Raw genomic sequence first — 18,882 nt, 5'->3', positions numbered from 1 at the left:
GCCACAATGAAATCCATGGCAAGTGATGTAAGGGTGCAGGCTCGCAGCACGGGTGCTCCTCGGGCACAGAGGGTGGCACAGGCTCTCTGGGGCTGTGTGGCTGCTCCACTGCTTGCCTGACTCGTGGCCAGGCCTGCTCCCCTCCTCTGAGTCCAACGAGGGCCAGGGCTGGCAGGCACCTCTCACGCAGTCCGCCAGTCACTGGCATCACACCGGGCACGTGCCGGTCAGGGCTGGCCACGTCTCCTGGCTGTGTCCCGGGCAGGAGCAGCCCTTGCCCACACCATCACAGCACCCAGCCGGGGCTCCTCCACTCGCTTCGAGGCCTCCCGGTCCAGGCACGGTTCCGGCACACGGCACTGCTCTGCAGGGATGACACAGCTCCTCAGAGATCATAGACACCTTTTACTGAACAACAAACACCACAACAAGAGACACTACACACACTTGCAGTGACCACTACACAGGCCGCGGGCCACTTGGCTCCCAAGCCCGGGGCCACGGGCATGTCCTCCACTGTGCTGCACCGCAGCATCCTCGGTGCGGTGCTCTCCACGGACTGCGCTCCGACACCCGCTGCCAGATGCTGCCAGGCCCCAGGCGCTGCCAGAGAGGAAACACTGCAGAGGCACCACTTACTTCTGGGCAGCACCCACCTCCAGCCACCTCCACCCAAGGTCGCTGCCCGCCCAAGGGCTGCTTCGCACGGGGCCGCCCCGGCAGCCTGCCACGCACGCTGCCGCCGCCCTCCAGGCTCATGTGCCACCCACCACAGGGACAGCCCTCGGCACCTCCCCCAAGTGACACTTGGTCCAACTCTCTGCCGAGTCTGCTTGCCCGGGCAGGCATCTCCAGGCACAGGGCCGCCCGGCACCCCGTACCCCCCAGTGCCACCCCTGCCACATCCTCGCCAAACACACGTTGCTGCCGCCCGCCCCTGCACGAGCACCAAGACCAACAACTCCCCAACTTGGACAACACTCGCTGCCACCACAGTCCTCCCCTATCCCCGAGAAACCACCCACCCGTAGGATCACTGAGGTTGGAAAAGACCCTTAAGATCATCAAGTCCAACCGTTAACCTAACACTGCCAAGTCCACCACTAAACCCTGTCTCTAAGCACCACATCTACACGTCTTTTAAATAGCTCCAGGGATGGGGACTCCACCACTTCCCTGGGCAGCCTGTTCCAGCTCGTCCTATCACTTGTTACCTGGGAGAAGAGACCAACCCCACCTCTCTACAGCCTCCTTTCAGGCAGTTGTAGAGAGCGATGAGGTCTCCCCTCAGCCTCCTTTTCTCCAGGCTGAACAACCCCAGGTCCCTCAGCCGCTCCCCATCAGCCTTGTGCTCCAGACCCTTCCCCAGCTCCGTTGCCCTTCTCTGGACACGCTCCAGCCCCTCAATGTCTCTCTTGGAGTGAGGGGCCCAACACTGAACACAGCATTCGAGGTGCGGCCTCACCAGTGCCGAGTACAGGGGACGATCACTGCCCTAGTCCTGCTGGCCACACTATTCCTGATACAAGCCAGGATGCCATTGGCTTTCTTGGCCACCTGGGCACACTGCTGGCTCATATTCAGGCGGCTGTTGACCAACACCAAGGTCCTTCTCTGCCGGGGTCCTTTCCAGCCACTCTTCCCCAAGCCTGTAGCGTTGCATGGGGTTGTTGTGGCCCAAGTGCAGGACCTTGCACTTGGCCTTGTTGAACCTCATACAATTGGCCTTGGCCCATCGATCCAGCCTGTCCAGGTCCCTCTGCAGACCCTTCCTCCCCTCCAGCAGATCAACACTCCCGCACAACTTGGTGTCATCTGCAAACTGACTGAGGGTGCACTCGATCCCTTCGTCCAGATCACTGATAAAGATATTAAACAGAACTGGCCCCAGTACTGAGTCCTGGGGAACACCCTTCCCAAGACTGACCCTGGCCACGGCACCCGACTCTCGCACACCCTTGGCCGGCCACCGCTGGCCTCTACGTGGCACTGCTGGGACACGACCCGGCACACGCACACCGGTGCATCGCACTGCTGGCCGTTACGCTGACTTGGCCCTCAAGCTGCAACAACCACAGCAGCTGCACTAAACAACCATTGCAGGTCCCTTCCAACTAACTCCGCTGTTCTAGGCCACTCTGTTCCACTCTACCGTCCTATTACACTCGTAACATCTTCTCCCAGCAAGCACCTCTTAAACTTCACCACTCAGAGCTCACGCTAACTTGCCACCACCCAGGCTGCCGTCCGCTGACACATGCCTGGGACATTTGGCCAGCTGCCGCCTCCTGACCTCCTGCTCCGACTCCCGTGGCTTCGACCGGCCACATCCGCAGGCACTCGGGAGCTGACGTGCTGCAGAAACCCTGCTGCCGCCCCCCCGTGACTCCAACAACCACGCTGCCTGCGGGGCCCTGACCCCCAGACCGATGCTCCCACTAAAGCTGCTTCCCTGCCAACACCAGGGCACACACAATGGCTCCCTCTCCCCTATTTCCACTGCCAGCCCCACCGCCAGCCCCACACAAGCCCAGCAGATAAAACCGATCAGCCGCTTGGGCAATGACTTACATTTAACGTCCTTCCCTGCCGCACTGCTACACATCCGACACGCTCCTTTCCTCATCCACACAGTCCTTGTCTTCCAACCTGGAGTGGGACCGGGAAGGCAGCTCCTGTCAGTCACAGAGCCGCCTAGAGCTGCAAGGAGCAAAAACTCTCCTCCCAGCATCGCCGCCAGCCCCATGGTGGCACCGCCTCGTCCCTTCGTCACGTTGCTCCCGCTTCCTCTTCCCGCCTGCGGCACGCTGCATGGAGACAGCCCTTCTCCGGGCTCCAGCTTTCCTGCTGCCTACGGCCACCTCCGTGCCACCTACACATCACCACCTCAACACCCTTGGTGCGGAGAACAGACTCACTTGTCTTCGTTCAGCTCCTCCGTGGCGAGACAGCGCCTTGGGCTGCTTCTCCTCAGCACCATGAGGATGAGCCCAACGGCGACAGGCACAAAGAAGCAGATGGTCAGAAACAGCCACAGCTTTGGTGAGCCCTCGCTCCCGATGTCTGCTTCATCTAGGCACAAGAAACGAAACAACCTTGAGCCCCTCCTGGGACACACCACAGGACCCAGACACTTGCTTACACAGCCCTGCTCTGGCAAGCCACCACCAGAACGGGAATCCATCGCCCTGGCCCCGGCTCTCACCTCTTCCCGTGAGAGCCCTCACCCCGAGCAGCCGCTGCCATCACCACTCACCATCTCTGGACAGGCTGCTGCCGCTCCTGCCACTCGCCCCTGCCTTCTCCTGGCAAGTCGGTGGTTTCCAGCCTGGATGGCAATGGCAGATCCCTTGGTTGTCGCAGACCTGCGTGACAGGCAGGGAGCGACAGGATTTAGAGCCAGCTGCAGAGGATCGTGCCCACACATCCTCACTCGCCAAACACTGGGCACAGATGTCAAGGCACCTCGCGCCAGGCAAAGCCTCCCCGCGTGCAACTCGCCCAGGCTCACAGAGCCGGGCCTTTGCCTTGGTCAATGCTGGCTGTCACCTCCCGGGGCACTGACTTCTCCCCGTCCTTATCACTTCTTCCAGCCTCCCAGCAGGCTCAGACCCTTTCCGTTTGGCTGATTTACAAAGAGAAGCCGCTTGGCTCCATGAGGGAGGTCTGCTGGAGGTGCTACACATGCAGCCTCGAGAGATGGTCTGGCACTTCCACTGCCCAGCCCCCCTCGGCTGCTCTTCCCCGCAAATATGACCCAAGATGCTACTTCTGCAAGCCACGTCTCCAGGGAGTTGAACAAACCACAAACAACGACGCGCAGCACGGTGACTTACACCGTGATTGTGGCACTTTGTCTTCATGTCACATTTATAGCTCAGGACAGTGGCAGACACACAGTGCTGGTTCAGGCAGATCTACAGCACAAGCACACAGGCAACCCTGGGTCAGCCAGCCGGGCGGTTACGCACCCAGCTCCAACTCAGGAGAGCTGCAGATCTTTTGGGAACTCACAAGGGGGCATCAGGGTTTGTGCCGGACCCCGTGTGAAGGGGGTCGCACCGCCCGTACATCCATCCCGACTCCTTCAGGATGGAGCCGACAGAAAAGCCGTTGCCCTGGGGGCCCCGCCGCTGCTGCCGCAGCAATGCTTCCTCCAAGCCCTTCTTCTCCCCAGGGAACTGCTACCCGTCAGGGCATTGCTTACCTTGTGCTCATCACAGGCGGTGCCATCGTTCACCAACATGGGGTCCCTCTCCGTGGGAGGCTTCATGTAGTCCAACGTGACACACAGCGTGCCCTGCACCCGAGCGTAAATCACCACAGCCTTCTCCTTGGTAAAGGGCTTGGAGCCCGGATATTCACACACGAGCTTCCCACAGCGGAGATCCCTGCAAAGCCATTGCGAGCAGAGGACTTGAGAACAGCCACCTTCATCCTTCCATTTCAGCTCTGTTGCCAACACTGAGCGAGTGCTTGGAGAGCGGACCCTGAACTCCCGATTCCCAGCACGTGGACACGGCACGCTTACATCCACCACGGGCCCTTTCCGCATCGCCCCTCCCAGCCCGTGCGCTCATGGGCTCTGCGTGGGCACGTCCGGTGCCCCTGCCCGCCCAGCCCCAGGACGGCACATTTCTCTCTGCCGACGGGCGGCTGAGCTCGGGGAGCCCGTCTGCGCTCCGCCTCGTCCCTGCTGTAGGGCTGGGCTCCCCGCTCTGTGGCAGACCACGCTGCGGCCAGAGCACCCCAGCACCCTCGCTACGGCACTTACTTCCACGCACAACGCTGGTAACTGCGGTGATCGGAGCCGCGGTGTCCCATTCTGTCCCTTTGGCCATTAATTTCTTCGTAGCAGGCCAAGGGCCCATTCTTGGCACCTGCAAACACATAACACCACTCATGGTCTGTCCAACAGCCTCTCTCCACCTCGGGGCTGGGCATCACCGCTTTGGCCACACGCTAGACCCGGTCGTGCCCAGGGCCACCTGCGTGCTCACAGGCATTCGGAGCCGTGGCTGTGTGGGAGCCCAGACCCAGCCTGCTCGCTCTCATGCTCCCTACAGCCTCCCACGGTGGGATGCTCCGAGTGCCTCCCATCTGCACCCCTGCACGCCCATCGGCTCCACACCAGGCTGTCCCCAGGACAGCCACAAGACTTTTCCAGGACATTTCTGGGAGTTGCGTCCCAGAGAAGGAGACCATCACCTGGCTGGAAAGGACGGCGCTCGCAGCTAGCCAGCCCCGCCCTGCATGGCAGTGTCCCCCACCGACTGCTCCCACCACCCACTTCCACCTACACACCGCTCCTTCATTGCCAGCCTCCCTGGAACAGCACCAGCACTGCAACACATCGCGTGCACGTCTCGCCCTGCGGTCATGAGGCAGACGCTCATTGCGAGCCGTTTCTCCAGGTGCCCGGGACACTCACGACTGCATCGCACCCGACAGCGTGCCGCCAAAGCAGCCCCACGTCTCCTGGCAGATGCGCTGTGCCACCCCAGCTTCAGTTATGCCAGTCACAGCCCGGCCGGCTGCCCACCCTTGTCCTTGAACACCCTTCCCGTGGTGCACTCACGGGCTTTTCCACGGTCCCCTCGGCCGCTTGCTCTTTCACCCAGCTTGGATCAACTTCCATGAGATCTCTTCTCTCACTGACACACTCCGGCTACAGGGACTTGGTCCCTTACAAAAACCCCCCGACTAACCCACGCCGTGGCAGCACACCGATGGACAGACAGCCCAACACGCTTCCTCCCTTTCCTCCATGCCTCTTGTCCCTTTTCGCCCACGCAGATGGGTTGGGCTGCCAGGGTTTCCCACTTCAATGCTTCCCTTCCAGTTCTTTGCATTTCCCACATGACAGCCAGCCCCCCTCCTGCAATCTGTCACCCTTACCTTGGCCGAAGACCTTCTGACACTGCTTGTCGGCTGTCTGGCAGACTCCCTGGTAGCAGAAGGCGGTGTTCTTGCTGCAGGGTTGCCCGTCCATGACCCAGAGGTCGGGTGCGCACTCCCCAGAGGTGCCGTTGCAATATTCCTTCAACTCGCACTCATCCTCGGAGCTGCTTCTACATAATGTGCCCCTTTTCACAAACTAGAGGAAAGAAAATACATTAGGTTAGATTAGAATAGAACAGAAATAGAACAGAAACAGAACAGAACAGAACAGAACAGAACAGAACAGAATAGAATAGAATAGAATAGAATAGAATAGAATAGAATAGAATAGAATAGAATTAGAAGGAATGCCCAAATGCCTCTTCAACACTGACAGGCTTAGGGCATCAACCACCTCTCCAGGAAGCCTGTTCCCGTGTTTGACCACCCTCTCGGTAAAGAAATGCTTCCTTGTGTCCAGTCCAAACCTCCCCTGGTGCAGCTTTGAACCATTCCCACGTGTCCTGTCCCCGGATCCCGGGGAGAAGAGCTCAGCACCTCCCTCTCCACGTCCCCTCCTCAGAAGCTGCGGAGGGCAATGAGGTCGCCCCTCAGCCTCCCCCTCTCCAAACGAGACAGACCAGCGTGCTCAGCCGCTCCTCAGAGGCCATGCCTTCCAGCCCTGTCACCAGCTTTGTTGCCCTCCTCTGGACACATCCGAGGACCTGAATGGTGGGGCCTTCTCAAACGGCGGGGCCCAGCGCTGCACCCAGTACTGCAGGTGAGGCCGCACCAACGCTGAACACAGCGGGACAATCCCCTCTCCTGACCGGCCGTGCTGTCTTTGGTGCTCCCCGGGACGCGGTTTGCCCTCTGGGCTGCCAGGGCACGCTGCTGGCTCCCGCTGAGCCTGCTGCCGACCAGCGCCCCGGCTTCCAACTGCCTGGAATCGAGGCCCATAAGGGAGAGGTTTCAGACCAACCACGCTCTCTGCCATTTTCAACAACTGCATCAACCAGCGACGCAAACAGAGCGTTGCCCCCTGCAACACTGGCTGGGCTGGCACGCACATGTAGAGCAAATACCTTCCAGAAAACACAGTGGCTCTCCCCCAGAAAGAAAAGTCTCAGCCCCTCTGGCTCCTGACCACGCCGCACCCTTCCCTCTCCATACATTTGCAAGACCAAAGCTGCCAGTACTTTGGAGCACCGGCTCCAGCTGCAGCCCCCCGCCCTCCTGCACAGCACAAGACCATTGGTACCCGCACAGCCCGACACGGCATGACTCCCACCTGCTGATTTCTGCTCGCCCTGCCTTCGCTCCAGCTCCCGCAGCCCCCGGCTCGCTCCTCTGCCCTGCTGCCCTCCCCTGCAGCCTGCGTGGCTCTCGGCGAGAGGACAGACATGCCACCGCTGAGTCGCCCAGCCCCGTGCAGCCTGCGCTGCCCAGCTGGGAAAGCCAAACGGGGGGACGCTGCTACAAGCCTCGCATGTGGCCAGAAAGTCGGCATCTCCTTCACCTCGGTACTTTGGCAGAAGGCACAGTACCTGCGCCCTAAAAATACTTTCGTGGGACACAGGCACCTAACTGGCACCAGCACTTCACAGCGCTCACTTCACTTTCCAACACTCGCTGACCCTCCACATCAGTGCGCTAGCAAGTACTGTCGGCTGGAGGCACAGTCCCCGCTCTCCCCCTTGAGCCCCGTTACGTTCCCGCTTTACACCAGGCATGTGAGCGAGCAATGCTGGCACGGAGGCCATCCCTAGGGAACGCAGCGTGCCCGCTCCCGCTCCACTGCTCACCTGGCATTTCCGGCAGCACGGTCCTGACAGGCACTGCACCCCTCTCCTCATCTTGCAGCCAGCGGTGCAGCACAGGTCGCGCTGACATTCCTGGAGGTGACCGGTGGGCACGGTCAGGCGAGGTTCCGCTTCTCCCGAGGACAACGAGGGAACAAGCCAGAGAGCCTGGCCTTTCCCTCTGGCAGCCCCCGTCATCCGAAGCAGCCCAGGGTCCCTGGGCAGAGCCCCTCTGCCACGCTGGCTGCCCCGGCCATCAACGCTCCCATGGCAAGACCGTATTTTCCGTCCTCACAACCACACATGCTTGAGGCTGCGGGGGAGCCATTGCCAGGGCTGGCAGCACTTGCGCAGACAGAGATCGCTTGCAGATGTGCGCACACGGCTGCATCCAGGTTGGCACAAAACTGAGGGGGTTCTAGCAAGACAGAGGAGTTCATCCGCCGCTTGCCAGTTCTCCCCTGCAACAGGAGTACTGCTCCTCTACCAGACCTTCCCCTCTGCCTCTGCCTCGCCAGCAAACCACGCAACCGCTACAGCACCCCTGCCTTTTCGGCAGGCTGCATTCACACAGTTTCTCCCCACAACATCACCACGTGCCGCTCTGGTGTGCAAAACTGCTTCCCAAGCGGTATCCGCAGCAGGACACCTTGGCAGGTCCCTAGGGTAATCCTCCCAGCACCATTTCAGGCTGTGTCCCTGCAGCAGGGGGCTAGGGGCAGCCCCTCTTTACAGCTACCACCGCTTACAAACTCCCTCCCTCCATCCGTTCCAACACCACACAACGGCCCTCTATGACGGCCGCTTCGGACGTGGTGGCAACCATAGCCAAGCTTCTGCATGGCTTTAGGGTTTCATAAAGCCTCGGGCCCTCTCTGCCCTGCAGAGGTCCTGAGGGTACAGGAGCAATTCACACCTCTCTTGGGATTGTTCTTTCTCCCCAGGACACGTGGCTTGGCTCTTTCCCGCTGTACCAAGGCTCCACAACTAACCTCTGCTGAACCGCAGTCACAAGCCTCTCCCGGCTCCACCACTTTGTTGCCGCACACAGGAGCTTTATACGCTGTGTCCATAGCTGGCCTGTTCAGCAGACACTGCCCTTCTCCAGCGGCGAGAAAACGCTGAAAGTCTCTTATGCTGCAGCTGCTGAAGGCTTTCACACCAGCCGAGTGTCTGCAAGTGAGAGGACAGGGCTGCCATTACCACATCTGCATTTGGGGCTGTGTGGCCCTTCCCACCCGCAAAAGACGTCGGTAACGCGGGGCGGCTGCTCTCCGCTGCGGTCGCCCCCAGGAGCTGCCCGCTGTCTGCCCCCTCCGCCCCCGCACGCTCCTGGGCACGTCCCCTGCTCTGCCCCTCGCGGGTGGCATCGCGCAGACGGGCACCGCGCACACCCGATGGGAGCACGCCCCACTTGTGCCATCACACCGAAACCCACCCGTGCGCCGAGGGGGCAGGGGGAGCCTTACATCGAGCTGGCCTGCATTATGCAGGCAGCTCCGGCACAGCGACAGCTCCCGGCATCGTCGTATGCCATCCCCAGGCTGAGCCCCAGCAGCTGGGCCACGACGACCGCAAACGCCTCCAGCGTCATAGCCCTCCGGTACTGCAGGGGGGACAAGGACCGGCCTCAGCCCGCCGGTGCTGCCGCACCCGAGCACCTTCCCTCGGGGCTCTGGCGGGCTGCTGGGCGTGAGGGTTCCTGCACCGACAGCCCGGGGGGCACCCGGTCTGCGCCCCTCCGGCACCTCTGCCGCCTCACTCGTGGGGCTCCACTCCCACCCGGAGGAGCCTCCGCTGCCGGTGGCTCCTCGGCCTCGGGCTGCGTGCGGGGCTTAGCTCCTGCGGCACCGCTCACCACCTTACCCACAGGCACAGGAGGTTACGGGGACAGACAGCTCAGTGGTACTGTACCAAGGCAACCCCTCCAGCGTGGTTTCTGAGACACAGCTTCCTCGCAGAAGATGCCCCCACGTAACGGGACTGCTCCCTGTAACTGGGGAACAGACCAGACTCAGTCCGATACGCGGTATAACGGCACCTTCCTCTTCCTTTCGTTTCCACGCTAACACAGCCATCCTCGTCTTACACAAATAGGAACGTTATGTCCTGCAGCCGCAACACACGATGCACATTTTTCCACTGCAAAAATCTCTGCAGCAACTCCTCAGCATCTCCTGTGGTTGGGATTTTGTTCTTTTCCGTCCAAAACTCCAGAGAAGACAGTACTATCGTCAGATTGAGGCGAGCAAACATCTGGAGGCAGACAGACACCATGGCCGGTCCACAGAGCCCGGCTGCTCCGTGGCCTCCCACCTGCTTTAACTACGGGGCCTTATCCATACCGCTACCACACATTTCCCACGCGCGTTCGGGATGTGACCAAAAGCAACTTACGCTGTTCACATAGCTGAAAAGCTGCACTATCTTGGCTGTCACAGCATCCTTGTCTGCTCCCATATAGTCATACTGAAAGGCGACAAACACAAGAGCACGTCAGGGCACCGTGCAAGGCAAACTCTCTGAGAGCGCTGGCTGTGGTCCCTGCCACACATATACTTGTCTGTGCCCAAGGGAGTTAGTTCCCATTGCGGGGAGACTCTTAAGCCTTGTGCAAATCGCCCTTGACATTCTTGTGTAGCTACAGACCTGCTGCATGCAGAAGTTTTTTTAGAGGCAACAATTTACAGCAGAGAGGATGCAAAGACTTACCAGAGCCTTGTCCAAAACCGCGTGCATCTCCAGATACCGAGGGGATCTACTGACAGCTTGCTTACTCTTTAGGAAAATCAAATAACAAAACAAATTAAACAACAAAAAAAAAACCCCACATGCACTAGTGCAGAGCTTCTGCAGTTTGTAGCAGCTCTGCAAAGGACACCTTTAGGTCCATGGTCAGTTACTGCACTTCACGGCCATTTGGAGCTGTAGGACAAACAGCCCCAGACTCCCAGAAGAACAGTCCTTACATCGTCTACAACATGGCATCCTCAGCCACAGATTCCATCCATATTTACAGCCACAGACATTTTGGCAAGGCCACAGACCAGTGGAAAAAAGGCAACTTACAACAGGGAGCAGAGGCAAGCATCGACTCCTTCCTATTCACAGCAGCTCTGTAACCCAGCCACCCGGCAGCACCACACACCGGCCGCCTGCCGGGACCACTGCCCTCCCGGCACGGCACACTGCCGGTGGCTTTGGCCCAACGGGTAGTTCCAGCGAAGGAACGTGCCCTCCCCGCTTGCCTGGCTCTCTTCTGCCCCGTTAATAAGCAGGCACGGTCGACTCTTGCATGATAACCGCTGCCGAGAAATCCCCGTCCTGCTCGCCCAGCCTTGGACCACCCTCACAGCTCCCACCTGTCATGGGCAGAGACCTCATCCTTGGCGCAGACAAGTTACGAAGCCCTTTTGCATCTGTTGTACCAAATCAACTCAGAAACAAGACACTATTGCACAAATTGAGACATCCTTCGGCTACAAATTCCTCATGTCTATGGCTACCATCCCACTGAAGACAAGACGGCCAGGAGGTGTACTCACTGCTACTGCGTCCTCCGGCTTCCGTGACACCTCCACAGTCCAGCCAAGAGAGCTGTTTTCTACGAACAGCCGAGTCTCTACGTTTTCGTTCCACATTGGGTACACGAGATGCTGATACCCGGATGCAGCCTCCAGAGGCTTGATCCCGTAGCTGGCATTCGCGAGCTGCAGGATCCCGCTGGAAAGCAAAGGTGCAGAGCGGCAGGAATGGCTCCTCTGCCACCTTGGGACACCACCAGCGCTGCCCGGCGCTTGCACTGACGCCTGTGCCCTATGCAAAGGCTTTACCTCAGGCCGGAGCAGATGCTAAGTGCCACGAGCGAAATGGGGAAACCCTCGACGTAGCCTTCATAGAAGCAGTTGCGCTGGAAGGAGTAAAGCCGTATCAATGGCTCAGGGTGCCTTCTCCCCAGAGACCTGGGCAGCGCTGCAGCGTGCACGGCACCAGACCTTGCTACCACCTGCGCTGCGGTGCCTGTCCCTGCAGAGGACGGGCACACGGCGCGTGTGGGGAGAAGCACAGCACTGCAGCCTCCTCTGGGAACGGACACCTGCACTGACCCCCGGTTGGTCTTTGTCCCTTCCTCAGCTCCCTACTGTCCTTGGGAACCCGTTACACCCCCCTGTCAGCCCTCGACAGGGGGCTAGTCTCGACAGGGCTAGTCTCGGGATGGATCCCCCGACACGTGCCCTTAGCGTGGCTGTCCTCCCAAACGCTGTGCTGGCCGGGTGACGCGGCCACTCACCTGGCAGCAGCCGCAGCCCCCAGACAGCCCGAGCCCACACACTGCTGGACAGGCTCCACTGGGGGACGTGGGATTGCTTGCATCACTGCGTCAGCTAGAGGCTGAGCCCCATCCCTGCCCCTCTGCAAAACCGCTGGCTGGCTGCTGCCCACCTTCCTCCAACCACGCGGTACCAACCACGCCGACGTTTGAACACCGTGGCTTGGCTACCCGTGGTCCCAGGGGACGGGTTTGGTGCCTTGAGAAAGTTCCTGCCGGCACGGTGTCGGGGGAGAGCAGGGCTCTACGGAGCACTGTGGCAGAGGGGAATCTCCTCTGCTCGTTCCTCCTGGAGCACTTCCACAGCTGCTCCGTTCTCAGAGACCTTGGGGACAGCGCACAGGGCGTGACGGTTACCTCGACACGTGCCAGTTCGGATGTCACGAGCCCCCCTCGGCCATCGGTATAGATCCGGAAATCCTCCGGCAGAAACACTCTAGGTACAAAACGGAGATGACACCCTTGCAGTCGGCACCGTGGCCACACGTGGCGGCCACCGCACGAGGCAGTGGCCCTCCCCGGTCCCCGGCCGCGACCCCGCACAGCCCCGGGGGCCGCAGCGGGGCCGGGGGACGCGCTGCCTGCCCGCTGCACCCTGCTTACTGCTGCCGCAGGCGCACGGTGCGGGGGGTCCCCTCCACGGGGATGGTGTAGCTCCGGGCGCGCTGCCCGCGGGGAGAGGAGCGTTAGGGGCCGGGAGCGGGGCCGGGAGCGGGGCCGGGGGGTCCCGGGCTCCGCACCTACCTGCGGGGCGCCGCCCGCCGCCCCCAGCCGCGCCCCCAGCGCCGCGCCCGGCCGCCAGCCCAGCGCGGCCAGCAGCCCCAGGCCCAGCCCCAGCCGCAGCCCCAGGCCCAGCCCCAGCCCCAGCCCCAGCCCCAGCCGCAGCCCCAGGCCCGGCCCCAGCCCCGGCCCCGCCCGCATCGCCCCGCCAACGGCCCGGCCCGGCCGGTAACGGCCCCGCCGGCCCCGCACAGAGGCGCGGACACGCGGCTCCGCCCAACGCCTTTATTAGCGCCCGCGGCGCGGCCCCGGCCCCGCGTCTGGCTCCAGCGCCGGCTCCGTGTCCGTGTCCGTGTCCCGGCCGTGGCTGCCCTCCTCGGCGGCGGGGCTGCGCGCAGGGCCGGAGCGGTGCCTCAGCCCCGGCCCCGCCAGCCCCGAGTCCCCGCGTCCCGGCCCAGCCCTGCCTCCCCGCTCGCCCTCTCCCACCCGCGCTCCGCGCCGCATCAGGCGGGGTGAGCTGCCGCTCCGTTGTCACTGGGACCTGCGGCTTCTCCGGTACCCGACCGTTCCCCTCCTACGGTTTGCTTTCCCCGGGAATTAGCAAATGGAAAACCTATTTCCTCCAGCTCTTGCACACAGACAGCATGCTTGGTGCCAGGAAATCCACCCTTAGTTTTGCTTCTCCTACATTTGTCTATTTTAGACCTCTGTTTGCTCGTTTCTTCCCTTGATGACCAACACACGGTTCCCAGTTTACCAACAAACACTTACTGTTTCCCAGGCACCACTTTCCCTGCCCTGCCCCGGCTGTAAATCCCACTCGCCAGCTTTTCCAGTAATTCCACGCTCCCACAAATCCCTGCCCATCTCCCACACCCAGAACAGAGGATTTGCATTAAGTAACTAATACCAACTTACCCATCTGTTTGCGATCCCCTCCTTGCACAGAATCTTTTCAGCCGGCTCCACTTCATAATCACGACGGTGCCACAGACCAGAGCGAGGAGGACGATGCCGAAGCTCAGCAGCAGCCAGTTCTTCAGCACGGCCAGGGCAGAGCTTTTGGCGATATGATCTAGGGAGAGGAGCAAAGGTACAGCTCCGGGTAAGGGCCGGGAGATGCCACGGGCCGTCTGCTCAGCTGCGAGCCCAACAAGACCATTTGCGGGGCCGTGGGAGCTGCCGTTGTACCCGGTAAAACCATGGGGCACCCAGAGCCCGGCTGCAGCACTCACCGGGGCCCACTGCGCTGTCAATGCTGCCGCCTGCAGATCCTCGACTCTTGCACTGGGGGGGGTTCCAGCCCGGATCGCAGTGGCAGTTCTTCTTGTTATTGCACACCTGCAAACACCAGAGTGGGCAGAAACCATCCCTCATGGGAAAAACCCCTGCGGAGGAAGAGTGCTCCATCTCCATCAGGATCACTGCTTTCCTGCCCGCCCCTGCTCTCCACCACTGCGCGCCCTGCTCCGTGCTGCGGTCACAGCCAGCCTGCCAGCGCCCCGCGACACCGCTGCGCGAGAGCCCCGCTCGGCCTTCCCCCGTGCTCCCGCTCCGCTGTTCACCACGCTGCCTCTCGCCTTGCACAGCTACGCTGATCGTTTCCAACACTATTTCAGCCATGTGCAGTTAAATTCTCTGTAGATACTCTTTTTCCAGTTTTCTGCTCATCTAGACAAACAAATACTCCAAGCCCCTTTATCTCACTTATTTTTTGCTGGGGACGGAAAGTAAGTTAGGTAGTCTCACTTAATTTCTCCCACAATTACTGTGCGATGATTTCAGAGAACAAGCGTTAGCCCAAAACACAGGTCTAGGCAATTCACAGACAAGCCCCAGTGGGCATTTTAGCAGAACCACTCTCTCCTTCAGCAGTATTCGTCAAACCAGTAACACTAACTTAACTGCATCGCTGGTACTTACTCCATGCCCGTGGCATTTTTTCTGCACGTTGCAGTCATACTTCAGGACTGAATGTGGGTGGCACGTGCCATTCATACAAACCTGAAAGACAAGGAAAAAAATTGGGCACTGGGCACTTTTTCATCACCCTTTACCACGCTTGCCATAGCTCTAAGAAGGATTCCCAGCCCTAAAGAATGATCAAAAGTCAACAGCACAGATAATAATTACTAAAAACATAAGCACAGACCACCTTTAACTCATACTGCAAAACAGCAACTATTTCTAAAACTGTTACGGTCGTGATAATTGTACGCCACTTCCAGATGCTCGTGCAATATTTCTTACCTTTCCAGGACCACATTTTGTTCCTTCTTTCACCAGGAGAGGATCTACCTCTGTGGGTCCACGCATAAAATCGAAAGACACGCAGAGATGTTCTTGCACTTGAGCATAAATTATGGCACCCTTGACTTTTGTGAAGGGAATACGATTCGGGTATGTACATACTAACTTTCCACATCCCAGATTCCTAAAAAATTCGTTATCACAATAAATTAGAACAGTACACACAGCATCTGATGGATCACAGTCTGGAGACGCTGAGGTGCACAACTCGGGGAGGGGGATTTACACAAAATAAAAACACAAGCATGTGAAGTTTCAGAAGAGTTGAATCCTTGATACCAGGGGAGAAGCCGTCCTCTGAACCAACATTAAACGCTCGCACAATTAGGTGTGTGCTGAAGTTGCCTTCGGAAGTCTCCTGTTTCTCTACACCACCATTTCTCTAAAGAACGGCTAGAGCTAATACTGCAAGTCAATTCCGCCCAGCAAAAGAAAAACATACCGAAGGCAACCTCACAGCTTAGTACTTTGCACCAACAGTAAAGGGAAGCAATAACTCAATAGATGTTCCCAGCTCAACACTTTGCATTCCCTTGAAACCTACGGCCAGGAACAGGGCTGATAGCCATCCTGCGGGTGGTTGCCACAGTGTCCAAACCTATCCTGCTGACTGTTGACTTCTTCATAACAGGCCAAAGGAGCATTTTTTGCACCTGGAAGTTTAGAAATAATACTGATTACCACTGAAGGTAATACAGACTAAGATACCTCTGTTGCCTCTAACACTTATCCGTTCTGGCCTCTGACAGAGGAATACTTGGCCACCACTCCAGTCCCATCGCTAGCCGCCTCTGTTCGGGTTGTGGGACAGACCGCACAGACGGTGGAATTGCCTGACCAGTCCAAGCCACCTTCCACAACAGCACCAGGGTATGTTTCCGGCTCGTCCTCCTCGGAGAGGCAGTGAGGTGTGCGTGACTGGCTGTGCCAACGCTCAGCCTGAAATCCCCACGGAAACTGTCACCCGCCTCTGGTGGCCCATTCCCTTCCCCTCTCCGCAAGCGTGGGAGATCCGTCCTGCGGGCTCTTCCCTACACCACACACTCCTGGCAGTCCCCAGCTTCCCCAGTTTCACGCAAGAGAGAGGGTAGGCATCCATCGTGCTCGGATGCCACCTTCTGCCCTACACCAGCCCTGGAGCTCGACGTTAGTACTAGTGACGACAGAGCTGCCCGTTACCTTTCCCATAGAGAGCCTGGCACTGCAGGTCCGGAGACTGGCAGCGTCCCTTGTAGCAGTAGCCGGTGCCGTGCTCACAGCCGTGCCCGTCCTGCACGTACAGGTCGGGGGGGCAGGACGCGGAGGACCCGTTGCAGAACTCGGCCAGGTCACACTGCGCGTCGGCGGGGGGGCGGCACTGCGAGTTTCTCTGCTTGAACTGGCAGAGGAGGCAGACAGGACTCTTCTCGCCGTCCTTCCACACCCACCGGCGTGGTCCCCTCCCAGGCCCCACACGGACCCTCCCGCGCTCTCCTGAGACACGTCCCCGTCCCTCGGGACCACCTCCGAGGCACTTGCGTCACCGCACTCGTTACTGTCCAAGACAGTCTTCCCCCGGTGATATTCCTCCCGGGGGGCTCAGGGAGCTGAACTGGAAAGCCCTTCCCCGGGAACCTCTCCCATGGCACAGCAGACAGCTCGTCTCCATCCTTCAGCATGGGAACATGCTATTTCTCCAAAAACAAATACTGATCTTGCGATAATTATAAAAACATGCCTTACCTGACATCCGTTACAACATAATCCAGAGGAGACAGCAGCACAAATATCGTTAAGTTTTTTTGGAGATGCCCGTCCGAGCAAAACCAGAAAGCTGGCTGACAGTGCTGCTATAGAAACTACTACTGCTCCAAAGTTTAAAAATGGCCTTAACTTCTGCTGATTATGAACACGCCTTACCTGGCAATTTTCACAGCATAGTCCCGAGGAGCACTTCGTGCCTGGCTTGAAGTTACACTGGGGACTACAGCATTTGTCTAACGCGCAGGCCTGCAAACACACCAGAAATCGTTATTTGCTGCCAGTTTCCCCATCTGCAGGATGACCGCTTGCCCTGAGCCCCGTCCTCCTAACAAAGAGCGTGCCTCGGAGGAGCCCGGGGAAGAGCAGCAACGCTGCACTTGCGCGTACCACAGAAAAGCTTTATACACCACCTGAGCCCACTTCCAGCTGACGCCCGCTCTCAGGACCAGAAGAAAGTACAACCCTCCGCCGGAGCGCGGCACCCACCTCCGCCGCCCCGCAGTCACACTGCTCGCCGGGCTCCACGACGCCGTTGCCGCAGACGGCCATGCGGTAGGAAGGCTGATGCGGAGCGTTCCTGATGAAAGGGCAGTCCCTGTTCTGCTTCAGGAAGGTTTCAAAGTCCCTGATGCTGCAGCTGCTGAAGGCTTTTGCCCCACTGAAGCGTCTGAAATAAAGCAATTATCCATGCTTGTTTGTCCTGACACATCTACTGCCGTTCACTCTCTCAAAATCTCTGTGCAATTCAAGGGCTCGTTCAGATGCTGGCGCAAGGCGAAATGGTCCCCTGGGCGTCTTTCAGTTCACTCGTCAAACCCGATTTTACAACGCGTTATTAACAGAGATTGAGAAGCATTCAGAAATATCTTGCTTCTGAAATGAAAAGCGTCCATTTCTCAAGTCGAATCACTACTTTGTACTTTAGCGTTCCTATAGTAAGAACAACTTTTTTTCTCACAGCGTTTCAAGCTCCTTTTAGGATATCACTCTAGACATGCTATATTAAAGTATATTCAATGCACAATAATTTTGTAAAACTTGATTCAAATCACGTATGACTAAGAACCCAGGCAGAAGTGCTGGAAGAGCACGCTCTCCTGTTTAAAGCAAACACAACTATTACTTCTCAAAAATATTCACTAACACAAATATTGCATTTTTTATGGCTGAAATAATAAAGCAGAAGGCCAAAGTATCTCAGGATTTCTAGTAATTAAAACATATTTTTACTTTAACTCCTATTTTCTCATTGGCTATTCTTTTCCTAGTACTAACAAAATCAAATCTGAACTGTAATTTTTTTTCCTTGAAAAATATTAGATTGACTGTTCTCTTAATGTTGTTATCTACACATATATACCATTATATATATACGTATACCTATACACGCGCGCACACACACACACATATGTAAATACAGCTCCTCAGGCGTCGGAGGGAATGCTTCCCCCCTGTAAGCAGACTCGGCTCGGCTGCACCGACCACTTACCCCCGCCCTCCCAAAGACCAAAAGCGCTCGGGGTACACAGGTCAGTTTGCAGGCAACGCTTGCTTACAGAAGTAACCTTTATCGCATTTACAGTAACTAGAAATTCATTCAGCTTTCCAGACGTTCAATTTCTAAACATTAAAACTCAAAAAAGGAATGGATCTTGCCTAGCCTAAGTAAAACGCGCCCCAGACACCCCTGACGAGAGGACACCCCGCGATCATCCCGGCCATGCGACTGCGGCCCCACGCACGCTCGGCCAGGCTGCGGGTGGCACGCGGCTGCACGAGCCCCATGGGCGCTGGCCGCGGCCCCGACGTAGCACCCATCTCCCGCAGCGCGTCCTGCCCGCCCGCCTCACCTGCCCCGGCCCCCCCAGCCCCCGGGCAACGCCGCGGGCAGGGTCGGGACCCGACCAACTCACAGCGCCTCCGGGCTCATGAGGCAGACGCGCCCGGGGCAGCGGCAGCCTCGGGAGCCGTCGTAGCTCATGCCCAGGCTGCGTCCCAGCAGCTGGGCCAGGAGGACGGAGAAGGACTCCAGCGTCACGGCCCCTTGGTACTGGAGGGAGGAGAGAGCAGGGCTGCCGCGGCTGCGCTTTCCCTGCG

At 58.8% G+C, this 18,882-nt stretch overlaps 1 protein-coding gene across 1 annotated transcript in view; it reads right to left on the bottom strand.

Moving 5' to 3' along the window:
• Positions 1-415: 415 nt before the first annotated feature.
• LOC142420044 (disintegrin and metalloproteinase domain-containing protein 18-like) overlaps positions 416-18,882 on the bottom strand; it is a 26,666-nt gene continuing 8,199 nt past the window's right edge. Inside the window, exons 15-41 of the mRNA XM_075523527.1 lie at positions 18,699-18,835; positions 17,272-17,452; positions 16,942-17,031; positions 16,222-16,420; positions 15,587-15,695; positions 14,983-15,166; positions 14,656-14,736; positions 13,968-14,073; positions 13,651-13,807; positions 12,370-12,448; positions 11,516-11,592; positions 11,228-11,405; positions 10,395-10,460; positions 10,080-10,151; positions 9,772-9,938; positions 9,597-9,678; positions 9,152-9,288; positions 8,675-8,855; positions 7,686-7,775; positions 5,899-6,097; positions 4,775-4,880; positions 4,208-4,391; positions 3,837-3,917; positions 3,257-3,365; positions 2,919-3,072; positions 2,572-2,649; positions 416-603 (exon numbers count right to left, since the gene is read on the bottom strand). Of these exons, the coding sequence (XP_075379642.1) occupies positions 2,598-2,649; positions 2,919-3,072; positions 3,257-3,365; positions 3,837-3,917; positions 4,208-4,391; positions 4,775-4,880; positions 5,899-6,097; positions 7,686-7,775; positions 8,675-8,855; positions 9,152-9,288; positions 9,597-9,678; positions 9,772-9,938; positions 10,080-10,151; positions 10,395-10,460; positions 11,228-11,405; positions 11,516-11,592; positions 12,370-12,448; positions 13,651-13,807; positions 13,968-14,073; positions 14,656-14,736; positions 14,983-15,166; positions 15,587-15,695; positions 16,222-16,420; positions 16,942-17,031; positions 17,272-17,452; positions 18,699-18,835 (3,258 nt within the window). The 3' untranslated portion in view covers positions 416-603; positions 2,572-2,597. The remainder of the gene's footprint in view (positions 604-2,571; positions 2,650-2,918; positions 3,073-3,256; positions 3,366-3,836; positions 3,918-4,207; positions 4,392-4,774; positions 4,881-5,898; positions 6,098-7,685; positions 7,776-8,674; positions 8,856-9,151; positions 9,289-9,596; positions 9,679-9,771; positions 9,939-10,079; positions 10,152-10,394; positions 10,461-11,227; positions 11,406-11,515; positions 11,593-12,369; positions 12,449-13,650; positions 13,808-13,967; positions 14,074-14,655; positions 14,737-14,982; positions 15,167-15,586; positions 15,696-16,221; positions 16,421-16,941; positions 17,032-17,271; positions 17,453-18,698; positions 18,836-18,882) is intronic.

The sequence above is a fragment of the Mycteria americana genome, chromosome 23 (genome assembly GCF_035582795.1).
Source record: "Mycteria americana isolate JAX WOST 10 ecotype Jacksonville Zoo and Gardens chromosome 23, USCA_MyAme_1.0, whole genome shotgun sequence".
Classification (NCBI taxonomy): domain Eukaryota; kingdom Metazoa; phylum Chordata; class Aves; order Ciconiiformes; family Ciconiidae; genus Mycteria; species Mycteria americana.
The sequence above is the reverse complement of the archived record's forward strand: the minus strand, read 5'-3'. Positions and strand labels throughout refer to the sequence as shown.